The sequence below is a fragment of the Dendronephthya gigantea genome, unplaced genomic scaffold (genome assembly GCF_004324835.1).
Source record: "Dendronephthya gigantea isolate DGI-Jeju-01 unplaced genomic scaffold, DenGig_1.0 000024F, whole genome shotgun sequence".
NCBI lineage: Eukaryota > Metazoa > Cnidaria > Anthozoa > Malacalcyonacea > Nephtheidae > Dendronephthya > Dendronephthya gigantea.
Genome location: NW_021163034.1, coordinates 1,444,832 through 1,469,753, shown reverse-complemented (window position 1 = coordinate 1,469,753; position 24,922 = coordinate 1,444,832). Strand labels below are relative to the sequence as shown.

The following is a 24,922-nucleotide window of genomic DNA, read 5'->3' as shown; positions in this document are numbered from 1 at the left end:
AAGTATATTTTGAAACGGTATCGCGTGCCGTTTTCACGGCTTGCGTATAATTGTTACATTTAAATTAATTTCCACATCAACGCCTCGCCTCTAATTAAGATATTCTCACTTTCTGCGTTCTGTCAACAACAACATTACGTTGTTTTCCTAAGCCTATTAACGCTTTTACGTGCATGCTTCCGTACTTAAGGTCCTCGCAAAGGAAAACATTTAGGCGTGCCTGTCTCATTATCCTGTGTAAGCCTCACAAAGATGTACATAGCAATGACATGTCGGAAAGCCAAACCCAGCTTAGCCACTTTCACGGCTCAAATATGCATTATGGATGTTTTCCTTTTGTGTTTACAAGCTTCTCCGGATTGGGGGCGAGCGTTAAGAATCAGACAGAAGTGGCTAGCGAACACTTGCGTGAGGCAGCGGTTTACCGGTTGGGAATACAACATTGCACGTCGAAGTTCGAGAGAATTAAGAATTTTTGACACAGAGATTCGGGAAATCTTTCTGCGATGAAGCGTTTAGGAAATTACACAGTGATCAGGTTTAACATCCACAAGGAAACACCACCTACTGGTAAGTTGACACTCAAAAGTTTCGATTCTGGAGCCGGTTTAGTTCATTACGACCGTTTGTATATTTCGAAGAACAGCTAGTTGAATTTTTAATTAGCAAAATAATATAATATAATAATAAGGTTATAAGATTAATAATTTTGAGCCTCCTAATAATAAAAGGGAACCTTTTATACATAAGTTTAAAAATACAAGTCAAGAGTTTTCATTATGTATTTGTAACGCCAAGATAGCCAATTTTGTCACAAACTCGTCAATAATTTTATTCAGACTTGTTAAAACCTCCCACATGCATGGAGTATTGTAACTTCTCAGAATACCGACAACAGGTGAATGGAAAAACAGTTTCTTGAGTTGAACGGTGAAATTCGTCGCAATAAAACCGTATTGCTGTATAACGGGGGCTGACGTATATTTATACAGACGCGGTGTACGTGTACACTCGTGCTGTTTTGTTCAATTTTTCTTCCTGTACTCTTCCTGCTCATCCTACTCTATTTTTGACTGATAAATTTAAATTTCATAATGGGTGCATAGTTCCGAACATACTCGAGTCTTGACGCAATTTACTCGAGCGAATTGCGTACTGTAGCGAAATATAAATATTCTGATGTCATATAAGCCGTCAACAGAATTGCGTGTGCAAAGTTGTGGTTTAACCTATCCGTTCCTCTGTAGTTCTTTTGACTTGTGCGTGCAACTCGCGCGCTGGTCAATCGCGTGCCGGAACGTTGATAGCTACGAGCAAAACGCCTTTGAGTATAAGGGTCCCTTTTAAGTTCCTGACAGACGCGATTTATTTTTTGAGAAGCTCTATTTGTTTCGCTGAACAACAAGTGTTTGACAAGTTTAACTTTACAAATACTTGTTCATCCTTGCCGACATGGACCAGGTTTTGAGGCAGAAAAACTGTTCATATGTAGGGCTGACCTCATTGAAGTATAATTGTTTATCGTAGGCAGAAAAAATTAACTGAGCGAGGAAAGTTTCCAGGAGAACTACCCTCTTTGCGGGGCTTTAGGCCTTGAGATTTGGCAGCTCTATTCAGTGATTATAATACATGTGAGGGTAAAGCTTTCTTGATGGATTTCAAATATGTTATCTTAGCTTCAAAGTTCAAATGTATCACTGGCAATTATACTTATAGATCTCCAATTTATGCTAAAAACCTCATGAACTTGTTGCCAGACACAAGGTCGGTGCCCAGAGGCAAATGCAATTAATCGAAAAGTGTTTTGTGAAGAGCACAAACGTTTCACAAAGAATTTTCATCATCGGAACATGATTGGTCATAAATTAGCCACAAGTGGGTGACGGCTGGCCAGTTACACCAGTTTTTAATGCTTTTGATCGATCTATAAATGCTCTGATGTACGATACAAGTATAGTCCGTAATCTGTTCTTTTGGTCGAGTTTTGCATCTGAAAGGGGTATTAAATTATCTATATAGCATATAATGTGAAACGTTTACTTTTTGAACCATTTGAAGTCAATGTGCGCATCAATGTTACTAACTGTCAATAATATCACCATCACGAGTACCATTAACCCTAATTATACGAGCAACATCGCATGATTATTTGTTTTTTACATGCATTAATTAATATTTTATGATAAAAGTCTAAAATATTTGTAGCGGTTTATTGCCAGCCTTTATAACTTTATCATGCAAGCATGCTAGCTCCTTGTCAAAATCAAAAAGTCTTACCAGACTTTTATCCAATCATGATTTTGCACTTTGGCAGAATTTTCGCTTATCTTTTTGGTCTTTCATAGTTCCTCCAGAAATATATTTGCATACAAACTGAACAGCCGACCGCCGTTTTGTTTATTTTGCGGGAAAATCGTTTTTAAATTGTACTTCTGGATCAGTACAGAATGAAATAGCTGACAACTGTACTCCGCTCGACCAATCAGCATCCAGCAATTTATCACGCTAATAATAACATACAGTTATTGAAAAATTATGTTTAAAAAAAGCGAAGAAAGGTTTCGCAACTTAGCATTATTATACTCTTGGCTTATCTTTTGATGAAACGCATTGCAAGAGATATCCGGTTCTTTGTAAGCACATCCTCGGGATGTTAAAAGGTTTGGTGTACCTCAGCTAGGCTGGAGAGGGTACTTTCCGGTTTGATATAAAGGAATAAAGAACATAAAATCAATATCATCGGTAAATCACAAGGATTACTGCGACATGCCAAGGTCAGGGATTACCGATAGCGAATTAGAATACAAACTCGTCAATACATTGACCTGACATGTTTTAAATAACACAAGATGAAAAACAACTAAGGTTTAAAATTATTTAAAGAGGTTTATGGCATGCAAACGGCGAAGCAATTGTATTGTAGTCTTGACGGCTAATGTCAACATTGTTATTAAGCTAAATAAAGCACCAGGTTTTTTAAACCAAAGCCGCCTGAACGATGCAAATTAAGACAAAGGTGTGTTGGTTAATAATTCTCTGTTTGTAACTGAATAATTTACTGAATGACAAACTGTCTTCCTTATATTCTTCTTATCTGCTAAAATCATTAGAGGAACCTTTAAATTCCGTGTCTTCTTTCTCAGGAAGAAGCAAAGTGCGCATTTAAGTCTGATAATGCTATTAAGCTTGTTACAAGTTGTAAACACTTGTTTATAAGTTGGTACACCAAATTAAAACAGGCCGTGCGAAGACAGCTTTATTGTTGACAGCGTGATAACAGACGTGTAGCAAGTCGTTTAATTTGTGACGCCTTTTTTGGCATCGAATCGTCTTAGCTTTGCTGCGTCTACAATAAAAATGGCCGCCACAAAAAATGGACACTTACAGGCTTAAGTCGTCTTCGCTTTATCTACGCATATATTAGTAGCACAACTAATTTTTTAGAAGTGTGGAATTAACTGCTTGGTGTAAATTCTGTGTCATAGTATTAAGTCTATGGTATTAAGTTAAGTTTATGAATTTTGCATGTACGGTTGTACTACGTACAAAAATAGCTTCTTTCCGCGGCTCATTGATATGATAAATACAAAATATTTGAACTTTGATGGTCGTTCAAAACTTGACACATTCTAAGACGTTCTGTCTGGTTGTATTTCGGTACTTCTGCTTCGATCCATAAAGTTGAGTATATAAAATTGAAATCATCCATTGAAACGATGCGTAATCTGCATGTCCAGTCTTTACCAACGCCCTAATCGAAATTGTCAGTGTATAGTAATTATAAGAATTTTATAATCTATTCTATTAGTTCGGCCTCTTGATGGAACGGATCACCCGTCTGGCACGTGATCCGATTAGGAAATACAAATACAGCCGGACCATGACCATGCATGACCAGTACACTAATTGTAGCTAGTGTAAGGAAATAATCCCAAACAAGAGGTAAACGAGTTTTCTCCACATCTAGTGTCAAGCTACATATTTATAATATTAAGTACCGCACCAAGCAAAAGACGTTGAGCCTGCTGTACTAGAAGTTACAAGCAATGGACTCTATGTGAACTGGAACGTTAACTTGGTTTCCATCATTCTTTGAAGCCAATTTGAAGCCGAACTTGGCTCCATTGCCAGTCCATTTCCATTGTTTTTTTTTATATTTAAGATCGAATTTGGGCTGGTGCATATTTTCGAGCATGTTTAGAATCGAATTGACGTTATCACTCATAGTCACCCAGCCATGTCCCGCGATTCGGGTCGAACGTGACATGCAGTCGTACTTGTCTTTAGCTTAGCTTATTAAGAAATTTCCAAACACCCTCTCTTGACACGTCCATGATATTCGTCATTCTACCTTGACACAATTTAGGCTAATTTCAAACTAACATTTAAAGATTTTTGGCACTTTCTCGACCGCAATTTGTCTCAGTAATTAGTCTATGTTTGAAAATAACGCACCAATTTTCTCGGCCTCAGCAACCTAGCATTTGTTTTGAAAATTCAAAATGAATTTTTCTATTTGCCGTTGGAGGGTTGTCGTAAACGTCAAGCTAAAGTTCTCTTCTCTCTTAAAGCTAACGTGGGTTTATGAATACGACCGTTACATGTATAAGTGTATTCAATAAATGTTGTTTGAGAAGACTTTTAAACATTATTGATGAGTTCTGATTTCAACTATCCTAAATTGGTGATTTTGCTGGTATGCGTGTACGTGTGGGTAAGACAAAGTGTAACTTGGTACTCCACACTTGCATCACGCGTTGTTATATATAAAAAAAACCTCGATTATAACGTCACGTATGACCTGCAGAACTTTGTGAGAACGTTAGAAGAAGTGATACCGAAATATTTCTTTTCCGGCGATTGCTACTCTTATACCAGCAACAGGTAATCAAAGAGCTTGTTCAACATTTTTGCGATTGTCCATAATAATACATGGGGTCACTATAGCTGAGAACGATATAGTATAAATTATACGAGTATAACTATTGAACCATATCTATGGAGAGAGCTCATTGTTTTTCTCAATAGCAAACCGCTTTGATATATTACCTAACTCCGGTGATATATAGCTACGGAGTCCAACTTCTCAGCCAGACTTGCCAGAATAAAAACTCCGTTTCCTGTTATCGATAGATTTATATCAATCTCGATCATTTCTTTTCATACATACAGTCATTGTTGTAATAAAAGCGATTAACTGTTGCACGAGGTTGTGAGTCCATTGGTTTTTTGATGCGGCGAATAATTCCAGTTTTGCCGTGTTATTTGATGTTAATCTGAGAATTAGACGGATTTTTGTTGTCTAAGCTTTATTTGCGTATTTGTCGGTCTGGCAAAAATGTGGTCCGTCAGTAGCTCCCACACGTCTGCATTCATTACCCATTGCTATTTTAGAATTTTGGTCAGGAAAATGCATCACTGATATACAGCTATAGTAATAGATTTGGTGATTTGCACTTTCTTTGTCTCATCAGTTATATCAAAATGAATTAATTGTTTATCGATCGTTTTTCGGGGGAACGAAGCCGCAGAAAGTGCCAGAAACATGCGAATTCTTTAATAAGATCTAACTGCGCCAACGTTTAATGACAATTAAAAAAATTTAGGCGGTTTCTCGTACGTGCATGTAGGCTGTAAAAAACAAACCCAGTTACCCAGACAGTGCAGGAAATTCGCCCATGCAGCTAAACAGCAAACTGTGTATTTCACAAGGTAAAAAGAAAAATATATTCGCTTTGTGGTCTACCTAATTAAAAAGTCAAGAGATTTAGTTCAGAATCGAGCTCAAAACAAAAGACCATGAAAATTCATTGCAGAGTGCAGTGCAAATAATGTCCTAACACAGTATGCACACATTAAAACTTGGTTTCCACCGTTGTCCTAAGCAAGTTGTTTCCACCGATAGTCCAGAGAGTAGAGATAGTCCAGATGTAAATTCATCTTTATTTTCAGCATTTAAATCGGCCATTGTCGACTGCACAATCGTGAAAAAATTCACACCAATTACGACAAGATTGCAAGCAGGCTATATATATATATATACCTATAACGTTTTTAAATCAGATCTATATATATTACGTTCTCGAAACCAAGCCAACGAGTTCAATGGGAAATAACTGTGGAATGGATAAGATAAATAATGTACCATAATTATATATTTTACAAAGAAACCACCCGTTAGCCTTTTGATAGAGTGTAGGGCGCTAGAATGTGAGTCACGCAATTGCCGTAATTATAATAAGAGCTCCAAGACAACGCTAATTTCTTCTGTTGCGATAGTTGCAATTAATGTAATTATTCATCATTAGGAAATACAATTTGTGCTAGGGTCACGCAAATCGGACACCAATGTAAAGAGGACGTGGCAGCCGGGCGAGTGGTACTTGCTTATTTTGCTTAAAAAAAATTAAAAAAAAAATTGGCGTTTTTTCCGTTTAATTTTACATCACTAAATTTGTAGCAACAATCCTATATATTAATTAAACAATCGTTATAAGTGAACGCTGTGCGTGATGTGTGAGGTCAACAGACGGATGTAATAGCCAGTGGGCGAATACGAGAAAACCGACAGTAAAGTTTTTGGTAAGTTCGGATTTGTTGAATATAGTTGAATCAGTTATATATATATGGATTATTAAATCAGTTCATCTAATGATTATATATATTATAATAATATTCGAACCAGAAGCATTTCAATCACTAAGACTAAATTATAGTTGATAGATGAATTATAATTGATATTCTTGCTTTAAAAGCTCAGTTTGAAACTGTTAAATTATTTATTCAAAGCTTAATAATCCTATACGGAGAAGCACTAAAAGTTTTCTTTTAAATTTTCGAATTGTATTTTCATCACAAAACATGCTTCGAGTTGATGCATGGCGCGCGCTAATCTTTTTAATGCTTATCATATATATATTAGGCATATTACCATTAGTATATTTATGGTTAATGGTACAAAATTTATCAAATACTATTCGATATCATTGAAATAATCCATACGTCATTTATGACAATGACAAATTTGACTTCGACAATGTCAAATAAATGGGAAGTTTTGAAAAGGCCCGCGTTTCGGACAATAGCGAGTCCATGCACCCCGTGTTACAATATTCATCTAATATGTTTGAATTTCTGATTTCTATCTCAAGATGATCATATTGCATTTTACAGTTTTGAAATATAAAAAAATACTTGCCCGATTCGCTTTCTTATATCAGGGTATGCTAACGTATATGTGTTCCCCGATTGAACATTTTTTACGCGTAATTTTCGTTACATGCCAGCCTGCCACGCAGACTATATATGGGGTATATATATATATACCCCAATATATAGTCTGCGCTGCAGGCTAGTTACATGCATGCATGTAAAAATCATTAAATTATAAGCATTGAATGCATGTATGTATGTACAGCATTGCAATGTGCTAGTTACATATATATTAGTATATATTAATATGCACCGCCACCGTTTTTCCTGCCTGGAAAACTTCGAGGTTGTTCAATATTGTAAAACAACACTTCAAAAACGTTTACCTGACTATTTCGTGACACGGGTAACACACAGGGACAATGTTAATTTGAACTGAAGCAATATGTTCTTAGGGAACAAAATGTTCTATCACTTTTACCCGATATTGTAGTAAGCTCATGCATGATATAAGCCATTGGATGGGTATTGAGGTCAAACTTCATAACGCACAAAAATTAACGTGTAATATAATGTGAACAACAAACAAGTACAATATAGCAAATGTGCATGATCATGCAATTAACGTGTAGAAAAAAAGATCCTTTAATTTTTGTGTTTTCTTGCGGAAACCATTAAAGGTAATTTGTCGAAATACGATGAAAGCAAAATGAAATCAAAGAGCGTCTAAATTAGCTTCAGCAATACTTTGTTGCTATATATAACGCCTATTGCTGTAGATAGAGCTTTCAAAGTTTTAGTTTTATTAGAGAAATATAAAACCACTCCGGTATTCTGCCTGAAAGTTTAGTTCTATACATCATGCACTCTCTAATCGTTTCTGCATAAGATGCTAATATACAAATATACACGCGATATTTTAGATTATGGATCAATTCTTTCACCCCTTATGATGTAATGACATGCAGAATATAGGGGGATACATGCAAATTAAGAGCTAGCGTAGGCCATATGTCCAAAGTCCAAGTTTGAATCGGCAAGACGGTATATAGCTATACCTTATCTGTTACTAGCTTTCCTATGATTTTGCATGATTTGAAACGATAAAGCCTTGGCAATGCTGTAGATATAATGTATACTATAAAAAATGAAGTTAGATTAAAACTTCATATAACAGGAAGCTCAAGCCTGCATGTGGGTGAAATTCCATGCCATGCATGTGCACGTTAAATGACGTATAAAATGTATAGGTATATAGCTACTTCGTAGACTATGCCATGAATGCATGGTTTTAAACCGAAAAATAAGAGTCATAGTATATTGCATTTTATAATAACATTGGTAATAATAAAATCACCTTGAGTGATTTCTTACATTTTTATTGTCAAAATGATTAGAAATGTCGGCTCCTTGTTGTGGTTTGTGCAAAGATAGCTCTTAACATAAAACACGCTGTAGCTCAAGAGCTCCAAGTAAACAATTTAAAAGACTCCTTGTTCTTTGCTTCAGCACAATCATTGTATTCATTCACTCGTTCAAATATTCTTTCAAAACATTCCCGCCATGCATGCATATATTTCATTAGTTAAGTCAAAGATCTTTGTGTCTCGCCCCGTTCAGAAGACAATATCTCTCTATATCACCGATATAGCTATCTATAAACATGTTATTCGCAAGCCCGTGCAAAGAAACATATATCAGTACAGACCTATATTAACTATAAACATATTTCTAATGTAGCTATTATGTATATCAATTAATTAAACTGTTTTACCGGGATAAATATATGACCATCGATATTTTACATTTCAAAACTTCATAGCTAAAAATTATCTATTATTTATTATTTATTTTATTTATGTTTCTCGAAAGATCACTAGCTGTAAGTCTGTGACCATGTCAATAGTCATAGATGCTATTTACCAAACGAATGAGCTCTTTGTATCAAAGAAGAGGCACTTTGATTAATGTCCGTATTTACGAATGTCAAAAAAGGACAGGTTTCAATTATATTCTTGAAAAGAACATATTTTTCATGCTAAGATACGGCGAATATCATAGCTGGTATATATTTGCCGAATTCAACAATTCATTGATAATTATTTTAAGTAGGAGAATTTATATGTTATGATCGAATTTACCACATTCAGTTCTGTCGATCCATGGATGGTCATATTCTTCTAAAATCCGAGACTCTCCTTTTCCGGCTGAACAAAGTACAATATTATAAGCTACTGTATGTAAACATGCGGTCAGATCGCATGCATGCATGGTATTCAGATTGTAGGATAGACTAATAATGGAGAGAAATTAATGCAGTAGAACACTAACTCATTACCGTAATTTCTCTATCAAAAGAAAATCGAATCTCTTAGAATTATATATTGCTATATATTCACGTATTCATATGTCGGAAGCGATTGTGCCCAATATAAGTTAGTGAGTTGAGTCGAAACTCGAAAGGAACTTAAATTATAAAATTAAGATCTGTATGACCTAACTCGAGACAACCTGTCTATATTCATTGAAATATGGGAGGTATTCTTCATCGGAAACCAACTTATTTCTGTGTCATTGCCAAAAAAGTCTAATATATATGTATCTTATATTATATTATATATTTGATTGTGTTTATACACTGAGTGGGCATTGTAGCCAGGGGCAATAAAAACTGCTGAAATAATTCTGAATTACCCCTTACTTTTTATATATTTTGTAGTTATAACATGTTTTTACTTTTCAATATTAAAATCGTAATAATCTGGCATTGCTCTCTGTTGAGGTAAAAACCCATTACAGTATTTGGGATTGACCCCGTTTTCACTCGAATCACTTTGTAAATGCTTGAGGAGGGGAACTCACCAAAGTTGACGAAAAATTTCAATACATGCACTCCGGCTTATAATCTAACAATGTTTTCCATGGTTTTCAAGCGGCAACTCAGGCCTCAGTATATGAAGCATATAGTATTCATAGACGACTGTCGAGTTCATGAGATCAATCTGTGCTGAATATTATCACCATACATTTTGCTGTCCAGTTATCCATTGAGATCAGTTTCTTTAAATCTGGTAAGTTAATATGACTGTTCCCACACTGTCAGCCAATCATGGCGCGAGTGACCAAATTTGAGCTGTATAATGTATATAGTATATCGTGGAAATTAGTATTGCTCAACTGAAATATACTTAGTACATTATTAGCTGATATAATATATACTTGCGAGAATATTGGGTTCATCTTTTGCACTATTGACGTAGGCAATAGTTTCTCAGTGTTGTCCAGTGACATTTCCGGGATCAGTCGTATAGTACTTCAAGACTTGCCCTCGGGCGATTCTTCAATTTTGATACAGTATAATCATAATTCTCTGTTTACTACATTGGAAAGATTCCACCTACATATTTCTATGAAAATCGGTGAAGAATTCAGTGCTAGAGTCAATTCCTTCTTATAATGGTAATTGGTTTGTGTTTTGCGACTTTTTCCTAAAAGTCGCTCTGTCGTGTTAACTCAAATGGAATGGGATTACGAAACGCGTTTGGCGTGGTAATAAGTTGCCATGGCATTACAAGTGCATGCATCGCCTCTTCCTATTTAGCGAACTATAATAGAGATAGCAGTGATATTTATCACGTATGATGACTCGTTGCTATCTGACGTAAGTTATAAGTTACAGGTTATATTGTGGTCGTCTTGAAAGCATGCTTCTTCTCATTTCCTGGCTTTATTCCTGTACACTTGACATTGTGTATTCCTTTGTCAAGATATACTCATTGGTATATCGTCATCGGGCTTAACTTTACATGAATTTGGGCACGATCGAGTTTATTTTGAACTGTTTGTCAAGTCGTCTTGTGTGAAGATATACAGTGTGGGTCGACTGAGATTCGATAGAAATTAGCCGGGATAATTACCGGAGGTAGACCTTGGCTTTTTTAATAACTTTATAAATAAAGGTGAGTGTTGTTGGGGACTGAAAACAAACATTTGTGAACTTTGTAACTCATCCCAATACAAATGACAATGTAGTGATTACCAGCCACTTTAAACAAACTTTAAACTCTCAGTTCTGCTTCTGAAACCGCCTGAAAATCTCTTAATTTCTTTACCAGTATTTTTTGATCTTATGTAACTTTTTTCGACGAGTCTTTTATACGACTTAGTGACAAATTCTTGATACTGCTTATCAGTAACTCATGTGTAATGTATTACATAAGTAACGGAGAGTAAGCTTTGCTTCATAAAAAGGAATTATTTCATACTTTAGTTAAACTATTGATTGATTAAAAACATACAGTCAGACAACGAACTTCCCGAATTTGCTGTCTAGCCGGATGAAGTTGTTGAACACGACCTTAAACGTCTGTCCCGTGCGTAGAGCCATGTCTCAAGCTAGTTAGTATGGGAAATATCTATACTGGCCTTATTTATCAACCAAAGTCCGGCCTCTCGTGAATGAACGCTGCCTTGAATAAACGTAGCGAGCTTTTGAGTCAGGAAAGCGATTCCCGTGTGCACGACCAAACGGTAAAAAACGTTTCCCGCATACAGGAGAAAATAAGCTTCAGAAGATATTTGTAAAAGAAATTGCTGATGCATTACCACACAGTCAACTATATTAACACACAGTCACTACTGCGGTTTACAGTGGATGTATTACTGTTTTGGATGACGAAGGCAACCACTGAGAACAGATTATATAAAGTCACAAACACTGCCCTGGCACAATCTGGGTTTGGTGGTAATCACACATTATAGACTTTTTTCATGACGTTAAACGCGGAAAGTCAGATGTTACCAAGGCAAGCTTGATTGGTCAGTCAAGCTCTGTATGACATGAAACTTTCCGCGTTGGGTATTTCCCTCAAATATTTAGGTCCGTTTCAGACTAAGAATTTTCATTTCTTGAATCGAATGCAAATGAATTTATGGAATACCCCGAATTGCTCGCACGCATTGCCTATTTTAACCACGCGTGGGTCCCACGCATGGAGCCCACGCATGCGTACCTATGTCAAGAACCAGATTACGCTACTGTGGAAAGGGCCGGATAGTCTGATTTCTTCATGCTATAATCTATATAATCCTAACCGTATTCCTGTAATCACTACCCTTACCCTCTGACCCTTATCACAACTCAAATATAAAATATGGAAAGATAATAAATTTTACAAATATTACCAATAATAAAAGTGCTTCGTAAAACGTGTCACCTGTCATGGTTTTGCGTTCTACAGCAATTCGATCGTTACCACCACAAGCTTTTCAACTTTTTTTCAACACTAACTTTGGCGAGCCGGCTTTGTGTCGAAACTGATATTTAATTTGTTAGTCGACAATGCAAATTGTCTATTGAATCACAATTTCCGGGTCGATACCTACCAATATAGGCGAACAAGCTTTGCAACTGGTTGATGATAACAATAAGAACAATGAACGATAGAAATTGATTTCCAAAAGAACGAACCATGAACACTGTTCACTATTGTTTCAAAACTCGATCATATTAGTTCCTCACCATTCCAGATCTATTGGCTAAAAAGTTTTCAACGGGTATCATCGCATTATGCATGTCTGGACCATAGGCTAGATTGGACTGTCGCGTATATTCTTGGAATGAGATAGGATAGTCATCCTTGCTATCTTTGACATTTCGATCTATCGTTATCTAGCCAAATCAGAGGAACTGATCCAATTGGCTCAGATGGAGATCTTTATTATCGTTGTGGCTGTCATCGCCGTCGCAGCAGCCCTAATACTGCTGGTTTTACTTCAACTCAGGATTAAAAAACAAGCCACGGCGGAAAATTCTACGCCAGAAAGTCAAAACACTAGCACGCAGGCAAGCTCGGTCGAGGAAATTGCTTTGGATTATCCAAATGATCTTATTCTGAAGACGGGACCACCTCCTTATAGACAAGGTATGGGCAAGTTTGACATTGTCACTTGGTTTTGAACGTTTTAACATATGAAAACAATGCTTCCTTACATGTTTTATTCAATTACACCACCCGAGAGATACTGGTTTCCGTGCGCGATTCATACTAAATGCTAAGCCGTCGCATGGAAAGTATTTACAGTTATTTTCAGTTGAATGGTACTGATCGGCCTATGATACAAACGTTCACGCAAAAGTTTATTTTTATCGTAAAGATCGCGTAAAATGAACTTCGGAACTTTCTTCCTTTAATTACAACTTCCTTTACTTCCTTTTCACTATAAACATGTAAACATCACTGCGGAGAAGTGACGTCATATTACATAATGTGATATATTCAAAATATGTTTCTCTTGTTTGAAACTATGCTTCAAATATTTTCAAGTTATCGGTCAAGAGTTAACCGCCAACCTTGCCGTAAATTAATCTGGTCTATCAAAACATGTCATAGTAGACTATACCGCTTTAAAAAAATTGGATAATAATAGAAAACGTTCTATAAAAGTCACTATACCGGAACCAGTGCACTTGATTAAGTCGATTTAGTTTGGAATGATAGATAACCCACGGTTATTAAGCCCAGCGCCAGTCTCTTTTTTATTGTTTTGGTCGGCGCGATCGTCAGTCGTCTACTGTAAAATCTCAAACAACAAATATTTTTTACAGTGATGAAATCTCCAGAACTATACCCTCTGGCCTCGTCAACTCACATCGAATATGGCCGTGGAGATGTCAAAATTCAAATTCCCACGTCTCCTATTCATCACGAGCGTACGAAAAGAACGTGGAACGAATTACTGAATGCAGTTATACGTCCCGACGACTATGGACTAGATACCCCACCGGGGAAACAGACTATACGGGGGGAAAATAACGGGATCCAAAAGGAGTCGCACATACTCAATTTGCCACCAGTCGACGAAGTCTTACCGACGTACGACGAAGTCGTACCGACTTGCGACGAAGTTCGCTCTGGAATTCCCGCGAAAGAAAGCAGAGTGGAATACTGTCAAAAAACGTTTCCACGACGGGATAGTGTAGACATTTTGAAGTCAGGATATCACAAAATTTTGGGATTCAACTTTGGCGTTGAGCAGACAATGTTGTGTAGAAACGAGTGCGTCTTTACCATATCAAATGCACTCCAAGCTGTCATCACGGAAGAGATAATGCACTCGCAATCACGACCGCGACTAGCTACACTATAGTTTTTCAGATGCGAAGAACACGTAGTTGTTGCAAAAATCTTGTTTCCTTCCCATAGTTCCTTTAAGGTGCAGAAATTTGGAAACACATTTACCAGATCTTTATATAAACAAGCAAATTTTACTTGCCGAATATATAGCAAAACACCAAACCCATTGTACCACGTATATACAGATACGCTGGGTTCGAAACCTTTTCGTTCAGATAAAGAAAACTATTTATGTATAACACAATAATAATCGTAGTCGCGAGGGGAAACCCGCACATCAAAAGAACATATTCGATTACCCATACAGAGACACAATGTAACATGAAGTAACAGTGGAAATACTATAAGCATTTATTTGTATTTGTATATATATTTACTTGTATATATTACTATATTTACATATATTTACAACACACGTACAGTAACATATCAGAAGATGTAAATTTATTGGACTGTGCCGTCTAACCATATCAGTAATGCACATTAAATGAATGTTAAAATCTTACAAATAATTCGGGGTGAAAACTAGATGTGTTGATTTGAGATCCGTTTGTCAGAGCATAGTTAAAAGGCAATTCTTTGAAGCTGTTACGCTTAAATAAAACTGATTAGTATATATGATTTCATTTTCTTATTCTTCTTAATACACAGCCGCGGTTTCTTGACAATTCTTTTGTCAGTGTTATCCATAGAATTTGTCCATCATTCTAATGCATGTATGTTTCCTGAGCCCGACGATTCTCCGTATCTTGCTTCTTTTGTTACTGAGATGGCTTCCGACCCGAACTTTACAGGCTATTTTTTAACAATTTCTTAGAATCACCGGAATCATCAAATTTTCAGTTCAACTGAGAACGAATGTCAATGGTTTCCGGAGAGCTTTCTAAGTGAAAATCTATATCAAAAGCGCCTTATTTATTTGATATATACTCCATTTTCAATTTATCGGGCAATCTAAATAATGATAGAAAGTTTACGCCAATTTAGACTCCACACCCACTTCCTGCATGTGGTGAGTATGCCCACGAGTCTCGCGTGAATATTCTGAGGTCGAAGTATAAGGGGACATTTGATAGATTCGTACTTTCAGAGGATTAAATCACGCCTTTTGATTCATTTTACAAATCGATGATTTAGAGACGTATTACAAAAGGGTGGTCGTATTAAGGCGGCTTTACCCGATAGCAAGCCGGTACCAAGCTTCTTCCTTATACCTGGATAATCCTCCCAGTTTACCACTGTCGGTTACAATCGGACTATATATATCCACACATCGTATTTGATGCCTTCAATTTTTGTTTTGAAGGAAAATTTTATTAAAACAAGTGAATGAAAAAGTGCAAATTTACCTACTGGTGTGTGGAAATGTTTCAGTTATTTGCCGCGATGGACCGCGATGAAAAAGCTATAGGAAAAGAAAGGAAGTTTTCATAGACACCTAAAATGAGTGTGCAAATTGCTCGGTATATTTTTCGATTATTCAATTTTAAAGGACGTCTGACGAATACAATACACGTCTTCGTGGTTAACTGTAGATCTACAAAGTTTACTTACTTCCGCTATTATATCAAAGAAGAACGGAGTTTATTTACTTTTTCCTTGCCTATTTTGTAGATGCTTACCGCATATATCTATCATATTATCAGTTTTAAAACGGCCTTGTTTTGGAAAATCAACAAAGATGTTTGCAAACGGCCGGGCATAACGAAAAAGATGAAAGCATGTCAGTACAATTATTACAATGCATTGAAGCATCAAGCTTGAATCAATATGAAAAGGAAGACAGAAAGCGAAAACATTTGTTTTTGTGGTTATATAAACGGGCAAACTTTAAAAAGAAAACAAATCCCTGGGAAAAATGAGGATAAGTCTGTTTACACGTATGAAAAGAGTGACTCGAAAAATTCCAAAATGGTGGGCAAAGTGATTTCTACTTCCTCATAACCCTCGAAGAATGTTAAGTGTATTTCTTTTGTGTTGTATCTCAACTGACTCAACACAAGATCAATGGCTTTAAATGTAATTTTTATCCATCGTAACCCACGTCCCACAATACATCACGATCCAAGATAGTGACGTTTTTGTTGAATGAGTGTATTGCAGCTTGCAGCTATTACTTGACCGGTCAAGAGAACCGCTTCTTATTTCTATTAACTGTGGTTCTTCGGTCTTATTCTCACATTTGAAAAGAAAATCAGGCGAAAAATTCCGCCTGTAGTGGAAAACCGCCATAATACGGATAAATTATTGCGATGTATTTTAAATAAAAATTTATTATTAGAATAAGATAGTTGCATATAGATCGTTAACTAGTAATTGCGACTTTTTTGAATTTCAATGACTCGCAAGTATAGCAATTACTGGGAATTTATTAAAAAAAAATTGTTGTGGAATGTGTTCCGGTGCGTATTCTTACAATATCCTGTCGGATGGCATCGGAAGTTGTCGTACGTATTAAATATACACGATACTCAGAAATTGTTTCGAAATTAGTGTTGTGAAATGGTCTGAAAGAAGTCTTTTGATTTGCAACAAAACGTGAACCAATCATGACAAAAACGCGGTTTGTCGACTGTTTCTGGGTGAGTATATTGTTTGATGTTCTCTTTAAGTGTGCTAGTGTTTAACTTTACGGGTAAAATCGCAGAGACCAGCGTAGAATTAAATACATAATGCTCGCTCATTGAAAGCAGGAAGTAAACTTTAAAATAATCTCTGTATAATGTCGGCGACTGTCAAAGTATCTTGTATGTATGTTGAAAAAAATCGAAAATGATCGCTAAGATTCTAAATCGTATAAAATATTATGCGAGTGGAAATTGTTGTTCTTGCTATCATTCGTCGGCTAGCGGTAATAAAATTGTTAGCTGAAGCATACCATTGTTGGACCGATAAATATTATGTTTACGTGTTAATGTGAAGTCAAAGATACGGGTTTTTTTAAATCCGCGGCATGTACGCGTATAAAACTAACATTGGGTCGATTAAATCTCAGTGCGTGACTTTGAGTTTCCCTGACGGCCGAGTGTTTTCATATTTCATTGTAAGTCATCTTTCCCTTTTACGGAGTACTGTTTACATTACCTGGTAATGCACACACTGTATATATTATCATGCAATATACAATATATTCACTGAGAAAAACCAGGACTGCAGTATTCCCTTAGTTACCAGCAAAATCTCCCTGGTATCAAATAAAATAGACTTAAGCTCATTAAAACATGTTATGTCATGTTACACAGAAAATATGGTGGGTGTCGATAAGGTGGGGTCTGTGAATTGTCATTTATATTAGTCACCTTTGACACACAGCATAGACAGGAGGCCCACTTGGCCCCTACTAGGGGTGGGGACAGGCTAACACAGAGAGGCCCAGGCCATCTGGGGTGGAACGGACTAGATGCAATTACCCCTCCTGGCACATCAAATTCTGCCTAATGATACATACCATCCTCCTGGACATGACATCAATGAGGATGACAATATATATACAATTTATATCACAATGAGATTACATCTGCATTTACGCTGGATTTTCACTTGCAGAGGAATGGTTTCCTAGCAAAATTTTTGCATATTTTCTTTTGAAATGAGAACAGTCAAGCTGAACTAATTTATTTATTCTATCAAAATTCAAAGTATGCAACTGTTTTTCTGCAAGTGGAAATTCACCATTATGGTAAAATATATACTCACTGCATTGCTTGTGCTCACCAATATAGAGCCATAACAACCCCACTGAAGAAACACACAAATGCAATTCATAGAACAATTTTAAATTTTTAGTTTCATTTGAATTTTGCTTTCTCTAATGTCAAAAAATTTTATTCATCTTGGGTACCGGTAAGACAGATGATTATTTATTAATATCCAACAGGGCAGCGATTTTAACAGTACAACAGGATTTGATGTATTGTGTAAGCGGGTGAAAGATGGCAGACAAATGTGTGTGGACTATGAAGAATTTATTAAACAAAGGTAATTTAAAGGCCTAATGCATTGAAAGTTTTTATTGTAATAAAGAAAGATTTGAGTTACTGAATGTACACTTGTGGATCAATTGTGGCTAAATTTCCTATACAGAGCAGAAGCTGAAGAAAGATATGGCAAAGCATTGCTAAAGCTTGCAAAAACTGGAGAGAATGGAGTTGAAATAGGGTATGCACTTTTCAGAAGAGTCACTTGGGTGGTGAAAAGCTTGGAGATCTAGTCAGTATAGCAAGCAAATGTGTTTTTACTTCTAAATTGTGACATGTTTTTTTTCTTACTTTTTTCAGCACATTGAGGCAGTCATGGGATGTCCTCAGGCAAGGTTTGTAACCAGATTTGTCATGGATACCTTGTTTGTCAGTATTAGATGTCTGTACATGTGATATTCGAATAGATATTTACATGTATTTAAGACTTTTTAAAGAAGAGCACACATTGCAAAAGATGGAAGAAGTAGTTTGTCTGTCAGAAGTAAATCACTATTGTAACTGTATCTGGTTAGGTTCTAGGTGTGGAAGATCTCTCAAAATTTATTTCATTCACATGCCTCCATGCTGGTACAATTTTCACATCAATTGTATCAATTTCCAGAAACTGAAAGTATGGGACGTGCTCACCTGGAGTTCAGTCAGCAGTTAATTGACCAAATTGATCGAGAAGTCAGGGAATTTAGGGAGGATCAAAAAAACAAAAGGAAACCGGTAAAAATACACTATGCACATTTCCACATGTAGAAAAGGCAACGGGTCAGAGAAAGAGATCTAGACAAGCCCTGCCAAAAGAGAAACTTTTTATTAAGAGAGGCTTTCTATAAACGAACGGCATAAATGACTGTATGATTGATTACAAGTTTACATCATTAAAAACCACGAAGTACGATTAAACTCACGGTCGCACTACAGGTTGGGCGTTTGATCTTCAGTCTTCACTCATCCATTGCACTCATCCATCTTAAACTTTTGCTAAATCACTCCAACTTAAAACAGAACGGCAACTTCATTCTTAATCTTGAGGCTTTTCCCTTTTACATCTATTTCGTAGGCAATGTACCTGTTTTCAATCACTTTTCATCGAACAATTTGTTATTTCTCAATGGTTTTATTCTGAATTGCGTAAATTCTTATTCTAAGTTTCTACCTCGAACCCAGGCTGCTGCACACCGCGGGCTAGGCCTGGGCCTAGGCGTGCGAAGGCCCTGCCCAAGGCTGATCACGTGCCCTCTCAATTTTCGAGAATTTTTCAACATGTTAAAAAAATAATGCATGATTAGATCATCCGTATGCTTAACCTCGCAAATTGGTCGTTTGAGTAGCAGAGACCAGAATAGGTAAATGCGCGATTCTGGTTGGCAAAATCTGTACCTAGTTAAGCGAACAACTTATTATTTATACAGTCCAACGCATTAAACTTTACAGCTATTTATTAATATTGCCGAATCGGTTCAGAAAATTCGCCCAGTTTGAGTACAGGTAATATTTTTGCGGAATTCTTGTAGATTGAAGAGAATGTGAAAAAATTGCAGAAAGAGAAAAGGAACTGTTTTGAAAACAACGTAAAAGTATGTTCACTCTTTGTGTTGTCTGCCTTTGTGATGAACTGCAAACCTGCCACCGCAAACCTGCGTTAACCAAGCATATTTTTTTTACCTAGGCAAAAAGAAATTACGAACAAAAATGCAGAGAACACGATCAGTGTGAGGACACGTTGAAGAAATCTGCTTCGCAGCAAAGTAAAGAGGAGGAAAAGGTTGGTACATTTGGAGTTATCATAGAGCATCTTTGCTCATTCCCAGGGAACAACCCGACAATAGCCGTAGCGGCCATGTTATGTTGCCGATACCAGTTTAAAGGCTATGTTCATACGAGCGTCGTTTTCGAGCGTTTTCAAAATCGTTTTTGTCTATTTTATTGTTTTGACGTCCTGTTCACACGACCGAGGAAAAATATGCTTTATATAACTTAACTTTAACTTCTATTTTAAATTGACGGTGTTTGAAACCGTTTTGGTATGAAAACGAAAGTGAAAACGCTCGAAACGCTCGTGTGTACATAGCCAAAACAAGGCGAGAGGTAAAAATTCATTAGTCCCACTGAAAGACCATCCTAACCAGATTTGTAACCAGGCTAAGCTAGAATACTCCGTATCATAGAGAATGCGGCTATGCTCAGTATAAGAGGTTTTCGGTATCGGTATATCAAAACAATATACCAGTATTATCAGTAAACCGGTTTTCTTTTGATATGAGATGTAAAGGAATATCCTTGAATGAAAATTTAAAGAAAGTTTCGAACATCATGAGTATCGTAAATCTGTTACTTAATGTCCAAAAATGCCACTAGAATCAGGCAGACAAAGTTACACAAAATTCATACTCCTGTGAATTAGCATTCAGTAAGTGAAGTGAATTAATGCTGATAAATTCAACAAGGTTGTATATCTAGGGTTTCCAGTGTATCGTAAATTTCGGTATATTGCTGTGGCTAAATTGCCCGCTTTCAATATGCCGATTCTAATATATCATTTTCCGCATTTTACAAACATACCATATCCCGCCTAGCTTCGTGTAAGATTATCGAAGGCGAAAACGGCAGTTGAAAATGCTGGTAAGTGCATTTCGTTCTTTGCCAGTTGTCACTCCACTTTGATATAAATATTAATTTCATTTCAGGATTCTAGCACCAGCAGTCAGCTGCCTCTTTTCTATATTCTCATGATTTACATGTATATGCATCAAACTGCTCATGCAGAATTTTACATTATTGTGATATTTAATTCCTATCACATCGAAACTTGCTTCAATAAAACTATCTATCATTAGTTATCCATTAGCTATCATTAGGTATCCCAACGTTAAACAAGCTAAGTCAACTCTAAGCTCTTTCCGATGAGTCGAAATCACCCCTGCCGCTTGTTAAAACCTCCAAAAAATAGTTCTTATCAATTTGCTCGAGGCTAATTTCAAACTTTTATTAGATGCAAACTATCAAAGCACAGTAAGAGCTTTGGAAGAGTCGCGTAAAGAATGGGAAAGAGAAATGACCACCTGCTGTAATGTAAGTTTGTTGGTCTAGTTCGTCTTAATCCGTGTCAACCATCGCTCGGGGTAATCCCATGTAATTCTTAAATTTTTAGACTTTCCAAGAACTTGAAACCGAAAGGATTTCCTTTCTACGAAATAGTATGTGGACGTACACGAACCTCGGGTCCACGAACTGCGTCAGGGTTGACCAGGTTTGTCAAAGCAAATTGCATTGGTTGAGTGATCTTTTCGCGAAAACAAATTTGTAATTGAAATATAATTCATAATAAGTTAACTCAGAGATATCATCCTAATTTTGTAAAAATCTATATATCTATATATCTATATTAAACATTGGATACCGCAGTTTTTATAACTGAAACGGAAATTTTCGAGCATGTCAGACCTTTCTATAACGGCCTAATTCCACGTGCGCTTTTTCTCGGCGAAATGCGAAATATTTCGCCTGTTTCTTTTGAATTTAGCCCGTGGAATTAGGGCTTAAGGGCGGTTCTCCACGAGGCGGAATTTTTGCGGCGCCTGAATGCGTGTCTTTTTTGTTTTTCCCAGCATTGCGAAGAAGTAAGGAAGTCTCTAGAACAGTGCGATATTAATTCGGATCTTCATTTGTTCCTAAGTGCAAAGCAAACCGGATGCGAGAGGCCTGGTAAGTGGTTCTAAGACACACGAGATCGCCAGAACTACAATTCGCTGTTTTTATAGTTTATGCATGAATTCACGACTCGGGTTTATAGTTTATGCATGTTTAGTTATAGTTTGTCTTTCTAGTTTATGCATGAATGCACTATATGCTACAATTCACGACGAAACGCCACAAGTTTACTTTTGTGTCAAAATTATATGATCAACATATGCATAAATTGTGCATTTCCCTATCAGCACTCTTATTTCATTTCAATTCATCTAGCTGAAATATTCTACGAGAATTTCTACACGACGCAGAGTAATCAGAAGACTGGTTTACAGTCATCACAACGACAGCCAAATTACCCCATGGCAAAAGTTAGTCTGCCACCTACACCTACGGTTGCGAACACTGTACCAAAAACTAACGGTAAGCGATGTTGTTGACGGTTAGAACAGGGCACGATTTCTGAGTTCTGACAGCTTTACATGCGTTTGACAGTTTACTTGCTGTTGAGCACATTTGACAACTGATGGCAATCATTCGTGCGCTTAAGTGAATTGAGCAATCTCCCATATTGTTGAGCAGTTCATACTGACCAAGTTGCAAGTTTTGTTGAAACGAGATCAGGTGTAACAATAGCCGAATTCATACTAGAGACGGGAACATATCTTAGACGGGAAAGTTGGTGGTAAAAACTCCTCTTAATATGAATAGGAATGGATAAATTTAAAAGTATGATGGGTCGGGTATTGCTAAAAAGGGTATCGTAATTATTAAGATAAAAATTTTAAATTTTGTTTGTTTTATCTTAGCCTTGTTCCGTGCTTGACCGTGTTGATATCTCAGAAACTCGTCTGATTTTTTCAACCCTTTTAAAAATGCTTGAAAAGCAATAAAATCTCAGCTTTGGAACCAAATATTATTAAAGAGGATTCTCGACTTAGGAATACTAGGATTTAATCAAAGTTATACCTAACAACAGGTGATTTTAAGCGATTGAAAAAAACACTATCCTGTTTTTAATTTTTTATTCCAACTTTAGTGATAGATTACGGCGATGATATAGAAGAGGATCCGACCTACTCTACGGTTCAGGACTTGAAAAAACGAACAGAGATCAAACCCCCGACAAAATATGTCAAGGCCGACTTTCCATATGATGCGCAGGGCAGCGAGGAACTTTCATTCCGTGAAGGTGACGTCATTAAAGTGCTGCGCGAGGAAGACAGCACGTGGTGGTGCGGGGAAATTCGTGGACGTAAAGGAATGTTCCCGCGAGAATTTGTGTCGAGTCATCGAAAGTAAGCAATAAACAAAGAGAGACGTTCAAATGATTAGTTAGCATTCAATACAACTATATTTGTACGCAGAATAGCGCGAGGCAATTAGTGTTGGCCAAAATTTTAAACATAAGCAGGACCGCCGAGAAAGGCCTGGTGCCCATGAACAGTTATTTATAGCCCTAAACCTCCGACTATAAACTTTATTATAAATATTCACAACAGAGGCGTGGCTTAATCTTAAACATCATAAATGAGAAGATTAACCATGTTTTATGTCTGAGTTATTAGAAAATTTAGCTCAGACACCTATTTAAAAAATGTTTCTTATTTCAACCTTGGGTGAAATGAGATCAGCTTCGCGTTCTCTCGACATCTGTCGTTTAGAGATAATAGTTCGATAGGTTGTGGTTTGGATTACTGAATATTTCTCTAAATATATTCGAATCCCTTTCTTTATTCGCATTCCCTTTCTTTTTCTTAACGCATTGTGATGTGCAATCGTGCATATTTGTATCCTCGTCTAACCCTGTAACAATGTCGTGCAGTATCACGGCTGAATGCCCCCTCCCCTCTCCAACCAACTACATAAAATAGTATAATCCTTACCAACAAACAAACTTTATAAATGGTTACTTTCATTATCAAAGCAATAATAGTAATAACCTAAGGTGAAAAGGTTAGAAAATAAATCAAACCTTTGAAGTTTGCAGTCGAGAGGTTCACGGTGCACCCTTAAAGTATTGTAATGTTCATATATATGTGTCTAATGTCTAGCATGCGTAATTGACTTTTTGAGGTTTTCAAAACCTTTTTCACTTACGGCGGGTCTGCACATTAGGTAGTACTGTATTTAGAAAAATGGCAACAACAAACGACACTTTTGTATATTCAATTTTATATAAACATTCACCGATAGAAATGATTCCTGGCAAGGTTTAGATTGTAGTAAAACTTTCGTTGTAGTTTTCTTCGATCGCGCTAATTAATATTTCAATTTATGTATTCAAGGTCATATATTCACAATTATTTTAGTAATTTTTAAATTGAATGTAAAATATATTTGTAATCAAGAATATTGTATTTGAAACTGAGTGACGTGCGTATATATAACAATCAAAGTTGAAATAGAGAAATTCAGTGAACTTTTACCAATTTCTATTACGATAGTGTTCTAAGATAAAGGATTTCAAGTAAATACCCACGTGTGATGTATGAATACTGTGTAGTATTTCCCAACTCCCATTAATTAACGGAGATAGATTTAGATTGAGGACGGGAGCGTCAAAGACGACGTGAGAATGGCGAATAAATGGCATGATGCTCACGCGTGTCTGGAGGTAATGCCCGCAATTTTGGCTTCACGAAAACAATGAGGAAGTATCGCTTCAGTTATTTATTACAGTTCACTGTCCCAAATAGGGATGTGCCACGCCCTTTATTCGCCATTCTTACGTCGTCTTTGGCCTGCGACGTTTTTGTCAACACGGACGTCACGCGTACAAAATTTAACGGCTAAAAATGGCGTCAGCCGTTCTTGCTTAAAATCTACGACGGGAAACTGCACGGACTGCGGTTTCTGATTTTAAACAAAAACGGCTGACGCCATCTATAACACCAAAATTTTGTACGCGTGACGTCCGTGTTGACAAAAACGTCGCATGCTTAAGCTCTCTAATCTATCCATGTTTACTAT

The 24,922-nt window shown here is 36.6% G+C and overlaps 2 protein-coding genes across 3 annotated transcripts; both read left to right on the top strand.

The window, feature by feature from the left end:
• Positions 1–403: 403 nt before the first annotated feature.
• LOC114522856 lies at positions 404–14,839 on the top strand. 2 transcript variants are annotated; one of them, XM_028543624.1, is made up of 3 exons: positions 404–570; positions 12,828–13,076; positions 13,760–14,839. In XM_028543624.1, the coding sequence occupies exons 1-3, from the start codon at positions 507–509 to the stop codon at positions 14,299–14,301; spliced, it is 855 nt and encodes a 284-aa protein (XP_028399425.1). In that variant the 5' UTR covers positions 404–506; the 3' UTR covers positions 14,302–14,839. The 2 variants fall into 2 exon arrangements, with proteins under 2 accessions (XP_028399425.1, XP_028399426.1); XM_028543625.1 differs by lacking the exon at positions 404–570 and adding an exon at positions 6,504–6,582.
• A 1,925-nt stretch (positions 14,840–16,764) lies between these two features.
• LOC114522922 (proline-serine-threonine phosphatase-interacting protein 2-like) lies at positions 16,765–24,629 on the top strand. Its single transcript, XM_028543705.1, has 13 exons — positions 16,765–16,870; positions 18,166–18,266; positions 18,372–18,446; positions 18,566–18,600; positions 18,870–18,979; positions 19,774–19,836; positions 19,929–20,024; positions 20,836–20,881; positions 21,252–21,331; positions 21,411–21,509; positions 21,868–21,964; positions 22,226–22,372; positions 22,989–24,629. The coding sequence occupies exons 1-13, from the start codon at positions 16,838–16,840 to the stop codon at positions 23,249–23,251; spliced, it is 1,245 nt and encodes a 414-aa protein (XP_028399506.1). The 5' UTR covers positions 16,765–16,837; the 3' UTR covers positions 23,252–24,629.
• The last annotated feature ends 293 nt before the right edge of the window (positions 24,630–24,922 follow it).